The 14,587-nt window shown below is 37.3% G+C and overlaps 1 protein-coding gene across 8 annotated transcripts in view; it reads left to right on the top strand.

Moving 5' to 3' along the window:
• Positions 1–12,744, top strand: part of TRPS1 (transcriptional repressor GATA binding 1) — a 223,914-nt gene extending 211,170 nt beyond the window's left edge. For all 8 annotated transcript variants that reach the window (XM_048286554.1, XM_048286552.1, XM_048286556.1 and 5 more), the window contains 2 exons: positions 1,179–1,301; positions 6,454–12,744. In XM_048286554.1, coding sequence (XP_048142511.1) covers positions 1,179–1,301; positions 6,454–7,515 — 1,185 coding nt within the window. In that variant the 3' untranslated portion in view covers positions 7,516–12,744. The remainder of the gene's footprint in view (positions 1–1,178; positions 1,302–6,453) is intronic.
• Positions 12,745–14,587: the final 1,843 nt, after the last annotated feature.

Genomic DNA, 14,587 nt, shown 5'->3' with positions numbered 1-14,587 from the left:
CAATTATAACCATTGTATTTTTTTGGCATGAACACCAGTCTTCTACAGTATGAACTGAAGTTAAATAAATTACTTAGATTTTATGAAACCCTGACATTTTTACTTATAGTGTTAGTAATTTTTAATTTATAATAAAATTAGTTTTCACCCAGACTGTTTTTGCTGTACTCACTCATTCTTATCTTACATGCTGGAGGTTTCTTACTGATTTTTTTTTCCCTTTGTGAAAAGGGGACAGAGTTAAAATTCAGATTTTCTTTTCAGCAAAAGAGTTCCATTTCCTGCTTATTAATATTTGGGCCCACAAACACAGCCTGACTTTTGTTTAAATGAGAAGTTTAATGAAATCATTACTCCATAGAAAATATTTAATGAGCAATACTCATAAACATGCCTACTTTTAAATATTCCTGGATCATTATGAAAGCTGATGAATGCACAGCTCAGTCTGGTTAAAAATCAGTTCATATTTAGGGAAGTTGTACTCTGCCCTTCTTCGCCTGACTAATACAAAGTAAATAACTCTATCTGTTGATGAGACAGTGTTTTCTGGGGTTTCAAATGAAGGTCAGAAGAAGTCTCATTAAAGGATACTGTACTTTTATTTGTTCGTAGCGGGCTGCAGGAATATATGGTAGCTTATACTGATTTCAGAAGTAAGCGGAAAAGACTGGAACTGAATATCATGTATTCAATATAATCTCTGTTAAAGGAATTAGTATGACACAGGTACAAACAATTAATTGAACTGGTGGTGTTTCAGAATTCTTATTACAAATCACACTTTTAAATAAAGCAAGCTAAAAATAAATAATCTGTTGTGAAACCAGGAGGAGTTTACAGAATGTTCTGTCAGCTTTCAAGGGTTTTTTTCTGAATTTGCTCTTTAGAAACCATCATTAAATGCACAAAACCTGAAGTTCAAAAAGTTAAAGTTGTTATTCTGAAAAGGCTTTGGTGTTTCACACACCTCATCCATCACTCCGGGGTTAATTATAATGAAAATCAGTGGTGCCTATTAAGCACAATTGAACCTGACCTCATTATGGGCAGTGTGGTTTTATACTGTCATTGTTGCCAGTCTAGAGACAAAACTCCTGTGTTGATTTGTCCTAACTCCACAGCTCATGTGACTCACCTCTGACCTGGGTTTTTTCCCTTTTTCTTCCCTATTTCAGAGACGTAGAGGCTCGGGTGTTTTCTGTGCCAATTGCCTGACCACAAAGACCTCTCTCTGGCGAAAGAATGCAAATGGTGGATATGTATGCAACGCGTGTGGCCTCTACCAGAAGCTTCACTCGGTAGGAAGAACTTACTGGTTTGTGCAGTAGAAAAAAGAGCTACACAGCTAAGCAGGGCAGCTGTGGTCTTGTCTGGTTGTGTGATTAGTACCACTCCCTGGCCTGCAGTTAATTTCCTAACAGGGTTTTGCAGAATGGTCACTTTGGGATCAGATGTGATTCATTATGAAACAGGCTGGGATGCTGTGAGTAGATGTGTTTGAGATCACCAGTGATGCATTTAATTATTTTGATACAAGATAAGGGGAAAATTATTTCTTTTCCGGGAATTCATTTTAAAGGCATATGATATATTGTGATGAAAGCTGTTTAAATTCAAGAGTCCTCATAATAAAAACCAAAATTCTTGAAATTAGACATCACATCTATATCAAAATATCTCTTGAAACAGTTTTTGTATACTTTGACATCTCTTACCCCCTTTATTCTTGATAGTAAATTTCTTGGAGATATGGGGTGCTGAGGTATTGTGGTCTTTTTTCTACAGTTCTTATACTCTGCTGGAAGATAAATAACTCAACCAGAAAGCAAATCACTTGCAGGCATTTGTCACTTGGTGAGGGGAAGATTCACCATCCCTCAGGATCAGTCAGGGAATAAGTAATAATCATGGTCTGTCTATGTTGTTTTTCATCTTATTGACACTTGACTTGATCCTGAAAGATGTTGAATGCTCCGGTCCAGGTCCAGGAAAGCCATGCTTAAGTGTTTCCTTGGATCAGTGCCAAAATGCTTGGAATCTTTTAGGCTAAGACCAACTGGTTAAATATTACCCTTGCTGTCTTTAATAGACACACATAGGAGAGTCAGGTGACTAACTAATTAATTTTTACAACATTCCCATGAAATTAAAAAGTGTTACTATTTTTCAGAAATGGAAACCAAGGTAGTCTTTGGGAGTTTGCCAGGGCAATGTAGCAGTTCAGGCTTAAAGTCTAACTCAGAAATAAATGTGGTGACTGAGAGTGTGCATTTTTTAAAAAGTTTTTCAGAAATTAAATTTGAGCCATAAGCTTCTCAGTGGTCTTGTCTACTGCCCATACAATAATCTGTTTATGGAAGATCCTGCTGAACCAGCCTACTTAATAAAACAAAAAAAAAATTCCAATTTTCAAAAGCAGTATGACCATCACCAGTCTGAAGGGTTGGCTCTGTCCACCATGTGTACCATATTGGGGTCACTAACTGTTTTTAAGGCCCAGAACAGCCCAGTCAGGTCAATAGCATCTAAGAAGATGGACTCTGGTCAGCATCTTGGCTGGGTCTTGCTCCAGGTATCATCTTCCTGGACACCTCTCAAAGTTGTAGATAAAACATCTAATTTAAGGAAATTGATTGGTGGTGAGCATCCACAAAGATTTTAAGAACAGTTTGGCTTTTTAATTTGACATTTGAGTCTGGTTATTTGTAGAACTTCCATTTGCAGACTCCATTTTCCCTTTTTTAAGTATACTTTCCTCAGCTGTATGTTGGACCTTACCGTGATTATTAGCAAAGCTTTTTGAATAGATAAAAGCTACAAGAATCAGTTTTGAATTCAAGTACAGCTGGGATCATCCTTATGAACCAGTAGGAATGAACTAGTGAACTTCCAGCAATATTCATTAGAAATACAATGTCAAAGTTTATTTTATGCATCTCAAAAGCAAGAAGCTGGCAGTATCTCTAAGCTCCACTGTTTAAGCATGGCAATAAGCTGTTATTCAGTGGACATTTGACATTCATATCTTAAATTGAACTTTGACCAAATAAACACAAAAAATTTAATTAAGCCTTACTCTGCTGTGGTATGATAGCAACTCCTTTATAAGTAGGAGTCTGCAATAATCCAACAAATCTCTCCTTTGGGATGCCTTTTGAGACAGTCCCATGCAAAGGGGTGCTCTTTAGACTGACACCAGAAAGATGAAAGTTTCTTTTATCTGTCTGCCTGTCTGTTCATGAAGAATTGCAGTAAGTATTTGTGTATGGTTTTAAATTCAGGGGTCTAGGCTGATGCAGTTACTAGGGAAATGTCCAAAACTATAAAAATTCAAGTGAATAGAATTACAGTCGGTAAGACCCCTGTTCATCTAAATTATGCTACACCACTGAGTGAAACTCACCTGTAGTAGTTACCACATTTTTTAGCTTCCTTTTGATTGGATTATTACTGTCTAGAGCTACCATCCTCATTAACTCAAGCCTAAGGTCCTTTTTTCACTTTTTTTTAATAAGAAGAAAAATCTGTGATCTATCAGATACTACTAGGTGGCAGTGACTGACAAATGTTAACATGGTAGTGATTTCTGCTATAAGTTAAACTTCTATTTCTATGATATCCTTGAATAATTTTTCAATGTGTTTTCAAAAATATTCCACCTGTATAAGGGATAATCTACATTAACCTTGCACATTTTTCACATTTATTTCATTTAATGCAAACAACTATGTTAAGAAGCATGTAATAATAATCCAAGAGTCTATTATTAAAATAGTGAAAAAAATGCATCTTGCTGCTAACACATACACAATATTCACAATTGCTGTCTTTCCAGAGTCATGAATTTGACCATTATTATTATGGTGCTGTACCTCATTTTTTAATAGCTCTGACTTGGTCATGGAACGCTACGTTTTGTTCCATGGTGATTCCTTGACAACATCCTTGGACTAATTCAGTGAAGAATTGTAGCATATTTTCTAGGATTAGTCTAGAGGAGGCTTTACTTTCCCATGGCATTTAAGTAATCTAATCACAATGATTTAATGAACTATTTGTTGAATTTGGTGTTTTAATTTGTTAAGTTACTCATATAATTGGAGTAGGGAGATTGCCAGTTGATACAGAGATAGCAGAAGTATTTGTGATCATCCTCAATGTATTATGTCTAACATATAATTAGGGCTCTGACATAGGCCATTTTAAAAGTAAGGTTCTGGTAGGGTTTCCACTATATTCTAAATTTAATGCCCCACTGAAAATCAATAGGTTATCTTAAACTTTTCTATTTGCCTTGGTTGTAACCAAATACATTTTTATCTGCACCTTACTACTATGAATAAGGAAAATGAGTAGACTTACACCACTAAAGAGTACATTTTAATCATCTAAAGTCTGGTTTAATCAGATGAATACAGTTATTGGCAAGCTGAAGCATTTTAAAGTTAAACCTACAATAATTTTGAATAGCCAGAGCCTCAAGTAAGTGTGTGAGGGTCTCTAATCTCAGGCAGGAAGACGTTTCTTTCAACTACTTCCATAATCAGACTTCATACCTGTAGCATGAAGAGTAAGACTAAAATGATTTCCAACATATTGGAGGGTTATCTGGAAGCAATATAAAAACGGTTTGTAGTGTATAAATAAACGTTTGATAAGAGTAACAACATTATGGTAAGATCTCACACAGCATCTCAGTTACAATTGTCATAAAAAGGCGAGGAAATTACACAGACCTTATAATAAAGAGTATATGCCTGTGCATAGTAATTGGCTATTGATTCTGCAGACTCTAATCTTTATCTGAATAGAATTTACATAGAAAATATTGTAATTTTTTCTAACATGATTTTGTCTCGATTTTGTCTCAACTTTGATCTGTGTGAGGAAGCTGGTTCAGGTGCTGTTTTTCTGCCAAGTTTAAATTTCTCTTATTAAAAATCTAAATCAAAGTATGTATATGAGTCAGCATTTTAATAGAAAGTAAAGTCTTAAAAAATAGCTGCACTGTCTAAAATGTAGTTAACCATTAAGAATAATCCAACTGCAGGAAAATAAATAAGTGAAAGGAGAGAAATATGGCAAGTCAAGAGAGAAACTAAATCTCTACAAATAATAAATGGGTGCTCTTCCAGCTATGGATGTTTTCATAATAGCTTGAAGTTATGAATATATTGAAAATTTAGTTACATTCAAGGTACAAATTACTTTGGATATTGACTGCAAGCCAAAATTAAATCTGCTTTTTAAAACAATGTTAAAATTTCTAAATAAACATATAAGTGGAATACTGGCAGGGGGGGCATTTTCTGGCTTCCAACCAAGACAGGATTATATGTGCCTTTGGGAAGAAGAATGTCACCTGCCAACACACCAAACAGGATGACTTTTAGGTAGGTTTTGTTGCTCTAACATCTGCCCAGTAGAGAAACATACTGATGGTGCAGCACTATTTTTCATTCAGATACTATTGCTTTTCTCTCAGAGAGCTTTTAAAGGAAGCCTGACTGCCGTCCTTTTTTAGAGTATTTTTTTGTTTTCCACATAAAGGTATTTTCTTCTCTAAACAGGCCACTAAACATGAGCTGGTGTGGGGTAGTAGCAAATTGAAACAGAAGTCCTGACTTGTTTCTTCCCTCTGCCTCTTTGTGATGCTTATTTCTTTACAGATCCCTTTTGTCCTGCCTTCTGGGGATGCCTTCTCTTCCTAATGACTTAGTAGCACAACATCAGTAGCACTTAGAAGGCAATGCAGTGGGGGTGAAGGAGGGGGAGTTGATACCAAAGCAGAGGTAGACCTTTTGGTGCATAGTTTTCCTAGGCTTTCTTCTCCATCTTTCTTAGTCCCTTTCCAGCCACCATCATCCCCCTCACCACACAGTGGACCTGCAGCCCTTTTGCTAGGTGACAGCAATGGTGGTCAGCAAGCCCTGTGTGTGCTTGTGTTCTCTGTCTGTGTCAGAGTGGGGTGAGTATCAAGGTAAGTGTTGCTCAGTTCTTGTCCCAGTGGGACCTGTGCAAACCCCTGCCCGAGAGAAGCTCTGGTGGCATGGTGCATAGAACAACACTAGTGCGTAGGGCCTTGCATCTCCCACCTCACCCCCAGCTCTCAGCACACACTTTCAACACATCTCCCCCAGAATTTTTTAGGACTAAGAGGTAATAAATAAATGGTTTGACAGCTTGGATACCTCATGTCTTTTTAAGTAAACCTGTACAGGATGTCTAAGACAGTTGACTCAAGTTGTTAAAACAAGGTATTTTATAGTTTACTTTCAGTATGAGGGGCCATGAACCAGCATTTGGGTTGAAATTTGGTCATTCCTGCAACACTGTTGTAATATAACTCTTCACAAAAGAAAAGATAAATTTGCATGAGTATGGTCTCACAGATTTGTTTAATGTGTCTTTCTTTTTTCCTTTTGTTCATTCTCTGTGTGTTCCATGCAGACTCCCAGGCCTTTAAACATCATTAAACAGAACAATGGTGAACAGATCATTAGGAGAAGAACAAGAAAGCGCCTTAACCCGGAGGCACTTCAGGCTGAGCAGCTAAACAAACAGCAGAGGGGTAGCAGTGAGGAGCAAGTCAATGGAAGCCCCTTAGAGAGGAGGTCAGAGGATCATTTACCTGAAGGTCACCAGAGAGAAATTCAGCTTCCCAGCCTCAGTAAATATGAGGCCCCAGGTTCATTGACTAAAAGCCATTCTGCTCAGCAACCAATATTGGTCAGCCAAACTCTGGATATTCACAAAAGGATGCAACCTTTGCACATTCAGATAAAAAGTCCTCAGGAAAGTACTGGAGACCCAGGAAACAGTTCATCGATATCAGAAGGGAAAGGAAGCTCAGAGAGAGGCAGCCCGATAGAAAAATACATGAGACCTGCAAAACACCCAAACTATTCTCCACCTGGAAGCCCTATTGAAAAATACCAGTACCCACTTTTTGGACTTCCATTTGTACACAATGACTTTCAGAGTGAGGCTGACTGGCTGAGATTCTGGAGTAAATATAAGCTGTCTGTTCCTGGGAATCCACACTACTTGAGTCATGTGCCTGGCCTACCAAATCCTTGCCAAAACTATGTGCCTTATCCCACCTTTAATCTGCCTCCTCATTTTTCAGCTGTTGGATCAGATAATGACATTCCTCTAGATTTGGCGATAAAGCATTCCAGACCTGGGCCAACTGCAAATGGTGCCTCCAAGGAAAAGAGTAAGGCACCACCAAATGTAAAAAATGAAGGTCCCTTGAATGTAGTAAAAACAGAGAAAGTTGATAGAAGTACTCAAGATGAACTTTCTACCAAGTGTGTGCACTGTGGCATTGTCTTTCTGGATGAAGTGATGTATGCATTGCATATGAGTTGCCATGGTGACAGTGGACCTTTCCAGTGCAGCATATGCCAGCATCTTTGCACGGACAAGTATGACTTCACAACTCACATCCAGAGGGGCCTACACAGGAACAATGCACAAGCTGAAAAGAATGGAAAACCTAAAGAGTAAACCTTAGCACTTAGCACAATTATACAGAAATAGGTTTCCTTGATGGGAATTCAATAGCTTGTAATGTCTTGTGAAGACCTATAAAGCACTTCATATAGAGAGCATGCCTTATCCAATATTAAATCCCTTGTTATTTTCTTTTTTTTTCTTTATTTTTTTCCTTTTTTTTCCTTTTTTTTTTCTTTTTTTTTTTTTCCTTTTAAATGAGTGGGTTACCAAGAAAAAAGAACAGTTGGATGGTGGCCAGAAGGGGAGGAAGATAATTCAGTGGGACACGGCCCACCAAAGCTAGCCAGAATGCAGTGAATCATGCCGAATAACCTTGAGAAAATTTTACTGGACAATTAATACCTTTGCTGTTGTGTAAGAGACATAACTGCAAGAGTGCAAAGATGTGTGTATGTATATACTGCTGCAGGGGTGTAGTGAACATATGCACATTGTATATAAGAACTAGACATGTTAAATATACAGATGTTAAAAGGTCATTTTCTTTAATTTGGGCAAATTTCTGCCCTACAACATGCCTTAGGATCACCTTGTCCTCAGAGCTTTGGCAGCAATGTCATCTAGGTGTTTCTCAGACTCAGCTGATTTTTAGCTACCATTTTATCACTACATTCTTTCTGGCACACTTTAGTCTAGGAGAACCATTTTGTGCAAGTGAAGTCTCTAATACACAAGCCACACTCCAGGTTTAATTTGCATAGAACAAGGTAACCTGCTGTATTTTATTTTAATATATTTTTAATATATTACATTTCTAAACCTGAAGTCTAAGGTAACTTCTCCACAGGCTTAACATTGCTATACGTACCAGTCAATCCCTTCAGTAGACTTATACCAGCTTTTGCTAAGTAGCATTAAATGTCTTCATAGTACTTTTTAATACTTAAAGCTTTTTAAAAACTATCCATGAAGGGAAAGCTCCTCAGCATAACTGCTCAGGGAAATAGGGCTAAATAACTAAATATTAAATAATTGGTTAAAGGTGCTGTTAGACGAGCCTCCATGCTTGCTACAAGGGTGTACAAGAACTGACTTTAATCATTTTCATTATAGTGTCCCAACCAGTAGTTTATTATTTTGCCACAGGGATGTAGAAGATATTACAAGCTACTGGATGCACTGTCAGATTAACTTATTTCATTAAAGAAGTTGGGAGAACAAATAGAAAAAAACCTTATTTTTCTAGTAAATATTAATGTATTACATTTCAAATAATGGTGCCTGACATATTGAATAATTATTTTCTACAGTGTACGTATGCAACAAAGATATTCCATCATGCATTAGAGTCAGTTCTGGCTCTGCCTCGCTGTTTACATTTGCAAATGTAGCAAACAAGGTAATGAAGCAACTATTTCTATTGCAGTAGGTATCTTTTTTTCTGTGTGTGTGCATTAAAGTTGTAAACGATAACATGAAATGAATGAAATTTGTTGATATTAATGGTATGAAAAACAAGAAGGAAATGAAAATATTTTTATGCCTACTTAGGAAAAAAGGGTAGCACTATTCATTCCAAGTACTTTTGTATTCTTAAGCTCTTAACTCACATTGTTATGCTTAAAATGATAAACATATATCCTCTTTTTATTGCTTTGTCTGTGTTTCAGAAGAAACATTTCAGAAATTATTTTGATAAGTGCTGTTTGACTATGCAGCACTGATATTTTATTGCATTCTGTAGTAGCATTGCACTCCATTTTTACAATATTATGCAGCTGCTTTTTTGTTTTGTTTGGGTTTGTTTCTTTTTCGCAGTGCAGGGTCTTAGTTCCTTATGGTTGGATGGCAGGTGTAGCTCAACTGGTTCATGAATGTTGCAGCGAATGAAGTTTAAAATGTCTTTCTGATATTATGTTGTCTTTTATTTCTCCATTCATGCATTTTATTTTTTAAAATGTTCTATAAAAATATCTCTGGACTAAGTCCTCACTTGAGATTATATGTAAAGGGTCCTATTCTGATCTCACTTACATGCCACCTTTCTCAGATTTTCATGTAATTGAGCTAAAGCATCATAAAAAAAAAAAAAAAAGTTCTTGTATTTAACTTACATGAATTGCACCACTCTCCCTTCTAGTATTTGGTGCACTTATTAAGATACTTAACCAGATAAACAGGGAGGTGGAAAATAAAAGGAGAGGTGATAGTAAATGTCTTATAGGGGTTGGCAAAAGGAAAACCAGGAGGGAACTGGCCTAAACATTTAGCACTTTGATAAGTCTTTTGAGAACTAATGTGCCTAAAGCAGGTGGCAACAAACATCACCAAGCGTGAGAGGCACTTACACAGTTGATCACCAAAGGTCTCGCTGACCTTGGCAGTATTTAGGTGTTATATTTTCACAGAGGTGAAACATTATTGCACAGTTTCTCTGATTTTTTAGGCACAGACAGGCTATTGTTCAGCATTAGGCTGCATTCCTTCCTGCTCCACCCATTGCTTCTTTAGTGGTGAGCAGCATATGGAACGTCCCGCTCAATCTGCTCGTGGTTGAGTTCTGTAACCCTTCAGTAGTGTTCTAGGTTAGCAAAGGATGTTGGGCCACATTCTTCTTCTTCTATTTTTTAGATGAATCTCCAGCTTGATACCAGTGACAAAGTCTGGTTATGTTTTTATTATTGTTCTCCAATAATAAGTTCTGACTTGGTTTTTGTGGATTTATTTTTGTTGGGTATTTTCTGTTTCTTTTTTTTTTCTGTGGGGACTGAAATAGATTGCCCTCGTTTCTTTATGTCAGGGTCCAGTGTGTGTCCTTTCCAGCTTTTCCAAGCAAGATGTTATACTCACTAAGCAGTGATTTTTATCGGCTTCAAAGGTAGCTGCCTGCCGATTTTCAGTAGTTACTGGTTTGACTTAGTTCACTTAAGACCTACCAGTTCCTCTGGCTTCTTCATTGATAGAAGCTGCATCTTCATGGCAAAATATTTAGGAGGGACATGTGCATTGTAAGACTTGAGCACTACCCTGAACTTCATAACACTTCTTGCTAAACTCAGAAGCAGAGGCAAATTACAGGAAATACACATACCAGGGTTTGGGGATGAGGAGAAATGAAATCTTATGAGTGCAAAGAACAAGACAGAGTTCTGAATGTTACTATTGCACACCTAGATGGTGCAAATAAAATTTGAAAAAAAGTTCATTGTTCTTGCCATGACATATTGAGATGTTCTAAGATTTCTGCTTTTTAAGAAATGGGATTTTGCCGTAGCCTGTTCTCTTTGATTTGGGTAGGGGGAGCACAATTTTGTTTCTTAACAAAAGAGAGGTAACTCCATCCATCTTCCAGACCCCCTCACAATGGATACTAATTAAAAGAAAAACAAATCCTGACACTGGAAAAGAATAATCTTATTTAATAACTTTCAGATGGAAACCAATGTTAGCACACACAAGTAATTACTGCACCCACTGTGTTTCAGTCAACTTACAGCACTAAAAATTGAACTTTCAAACAATCAGTCTTTGTTCTCAATTTGTCAGTGGCTTCAAGGTGGTGAACTTCTCTTACTGAAGGAACGGTAGTTTAAGATCTTAAAACGTATCTCAAGTTGGACCACAAAATAAGTAGATGTTTCAAAACTAGAGGGTTTGTGGTGCCTGTCACTAATCAGATTGCAGAACAGGCACATTGTTTCCAGTAACTCTCCATACAGATGGAGCCATTGTGTGACATTATCTGCAAAACAGATTGTCTCTAAACTGTCACTTTGTGGCTGCTGCCCCCTCAGTGCTGCAGGAGATGAAGATGTTCCAGAGCACAGTTTTGTGTTCAGGTGCTAAACTCAGAGTGCTTTCCAGAAGAAGTTTTGCACCTAATTGCCACCGTGCTGATGAAACTCCTCCCTTAATTTTTCATGGACCATTCAGAAAGGGGGAAAGACACTGGATGCACATATCTTGGTTTTGCCTTAAAAAAGGCACTGTTGTCTATTGTGACAGTTTTTAAGAGAGAGAAAATTGAGACATCTCAAAAAGTTGAGACACACTGTGAGCAATAGATTATTTTTGTAGTTAGAGGGGCAGCAGGACAAGTGACTATGCTAACTGTATACAGTGCTGAAACATAGTGATTGTGCAATGGGAAAAACTGTTTGGCAACTGTGGATTAGTACTCAGTACAGGGACAGACTTTCGAGTCCACCCTTGGACTGGACACTGTTGTTTTGTACTTGTAACTACTTGCTTTATGTGCTAAGGATGTTGTCTACCATCTGCTTTTTGCCCAGTATGTCTCAATATATTCTCATTTTTGCTCCTGTATTGATTTTTCTTGGCTGACTTAACATGCTAATTCCTAATACTGGTCAGGGAAAGCCAAGGAGATTAGAAGGTCGCTTCTGTGCAGCCAGAAGTGTAGATATATTTCCTTCTGCTTCTGTGGAGACAGTTATGCTTGGCAAAGAGCAGTGAGCAATTTGTCAGCATATCCCATATGTGATAGATAAGTGAGAAATCCCTTCTAAACTTTTCTCTAAAGTTAAGATGGGCCAAGTAAAATTATTTACTTAATTTTCTCACCTCAGAATAGGATTCCTGCGTACCTTCTTCCTCACAATTTTTATTTCATTCAGCCAGCTCTGGAGAGTTGGCAGTTGGTAAGATGCTACCAGTATAGTAATCACACACGCCCCAATTTACTTTAGGAGGATAAAAGACAATAATGAAATGGCTGACAGCCAGATAAATACCAGTTTCATTTGATTCTTTGTTACACTTAGTAAAATTCCTTTACTAGGCGAGCAAAATTACAATTAGTAAAGTAAAAACATTGTAACAGCTACCACAAGTTTCCATTCCTATCATTTTGGCCTCTGAGCTCTCTGTAGGAGAACAGGAGAAAAGGAAACATCTCAAAATGCCATTGTAAATTTAGCTTATAGAAAATTCACCAGCAGGAAAAGGAAAAAAAAAAGAAAAAAAAAAGTACTTCGTAAAGAATGACTTCATGTTGCTAAAAACCATCATTAAACTTGTAGCCCTGATCTAGAATGCTGGCTCTTAATGTTTTGTCCTTACAACACATGGATGTGTTTTTTGTTCTGTTTTGTTTTGGGTTTTTTTGTTTTGTTTTGTTTTTTGGTTTTCATAGTGCATGTTCATTTCTACTCACAAACATGTTCTTGGTGTATTTCTTATGCAAACAATCTTCAGGCAGCAAAGATGTCTGTTACATCTAAACTTGAATAATAAAGTTTTACCACCAGTTATAAATCAGATTCGTGTCATTGTTTCTGGGGAGAATGTAATGTCAGTGTCCTTACACCATAGTGGGGCTGGGGAGGAGAGCAGTCTGGAGTCGAGCTGTTCTGGAAGCAGGATGGGACCTGACAGCATCTCTGAGTAATGCCTGGTGATTATGGCTGAAAGGCAATGTCAGTGTTGCTCAAATGGGAAAGGCATGAAAAGGGAAGAGCTCCTTCAGAAACACATTAGCCCTGTCACAGTCCTTCTGTGCTAAGGGCTCTAGATGTGATCCAAATCTCATTCAAGTTAATGACAGGATTTGAGTAAAAGTCTCTTTCAGTGGGGTTTAAACCTTTTTCAGTACTCCGTCATCCAGGAATTACCAGTTTTATTCTCCTGCCCCAAAGTGGAGGAAATACGGGAATAATTTTGAGAAATTTTGTAAGAAAGGCTGATACTGAAATGTGAACGGTACCCAGGGTCACCAGTTCTACTCCTCATACAAAGTTCATGGTGGTCTTGAAATAATTCCTGTTACCCAGGACCATGGTTTCACATCATGCCCACAGCTCTTCCAAGAAATTCTGCTGGCTCCCATCACACAGGTTATTGACCCAGTGGTGAGTCAAGAACAGAGAGTACCACCTACAGTGTTGCTGCTACCACTTCCTTCAACAACCTTGGAGGTTTCCTCAGAGATCCCAACCAAAGCACTGACCAAATCAGCTCAGCTTGGCATTTCTGTTTGGATGAGCTAACAGCTCTGGGTGGTATGGCTCCCAGCCATCATTTCCATTATGCTCTAATTTCCTTTCTCCATAGGTTTTGTATCATCTCCATGATTGAGAGTTTGTTCACTCTCATACAGAATATTTTTTTAAAGTAATACAAAATGGTAAAATCTGTTTATGATGGTAAAGTACGAATGTTCTAGAGTTTAATTTTAAAAGCACCATGCCAGAAATAACTTCTGTGACTCATTCTTCCAGTGAATTCGGATGTAAAACCCTATGTATTTTCAGTCTCTTTTTAATTTCCTGAGATTAATAAAAATAATAACTGTAGTAAAGAAAAAAAAAAGCTTTCAAATGCAACCAGTTTTGGAGACATCAACTGTGCATTTTGAAAAAGATGCTACATGCAAAAGCTGGTCAGTACACCTTGTGTGTATATGCTATACACTATATATATATATATATATATATATATATATACACATACTCTATACCGATGTAAGAATAGATATAAAAACTCTATATACATATACACAAAGTTCATATATGTACAGAGAGTTAAAATTTTAAAATGACATATTTTCCCGTTTTAAGAACGTCTTTTGAGAATAACAAGATTTAATCCAAATTTCTGTTATAACTATAAAGCTATCCGTGACCAATGCAGTACGCAGAGGTCAAAACAGTGTTTAATAGTGAATATCTCTCTCCAGATACTTGAGTGAGCTCATAATTGTAGGAGCTGATGACCTCAGGTGTTCCTTTGTGGTTCCACTATTTGTATAGTCTACTTATGTTGTTAGTGTCTTCCTCTTACAACAGCAGCTCCACATGTAAGCAGCTCACATAAGTGCACACCAACATTGTTATCAGGTCTTAATATGCTATTATAAGGTTTAAATTTGTGCCAAGAATATAGGGACTTCTTGTTCTAGCAGCAGTGTCCTTGATTATTTCCTTTTAACTACTGTCATATCTTGATGTAGGTCAAAACTGTGTTGTCCCAAGTACAGCCAGCCTGAGAATATAAAAGATAATACATCTGCTAGTAGTAGGTCCTGAGCCTTATCCAATGGGATTTATAAATGTATGAAGTTTAAATTAAAAAAAAAAAGAAGTAAGTATCGGAATAGGTGCCG

The sequence above is a fragment of the Corvus hawaiiensis genome, chromosome 26, assembly GCF_020740725.1.
Source record: "Corvus hawaiiensis isolate bCorHaw1 chromosome 26, bCorHaw1.pri.cur, whole genome shotgun sequence".
In the NCBI taxonomy this organism is placed as follows: domain Eukaryota; kingdom Metazoa; phylum Chordata; class Aves; order Passeriformes; family Corvidae; genus Corvus; species Corvus hawaiiensis.
The sequence above is the reverse complement of the archived record's forward strand: the minus strand, read 5'-3'. Positions and strand labels throughout refer to the sequence as shown.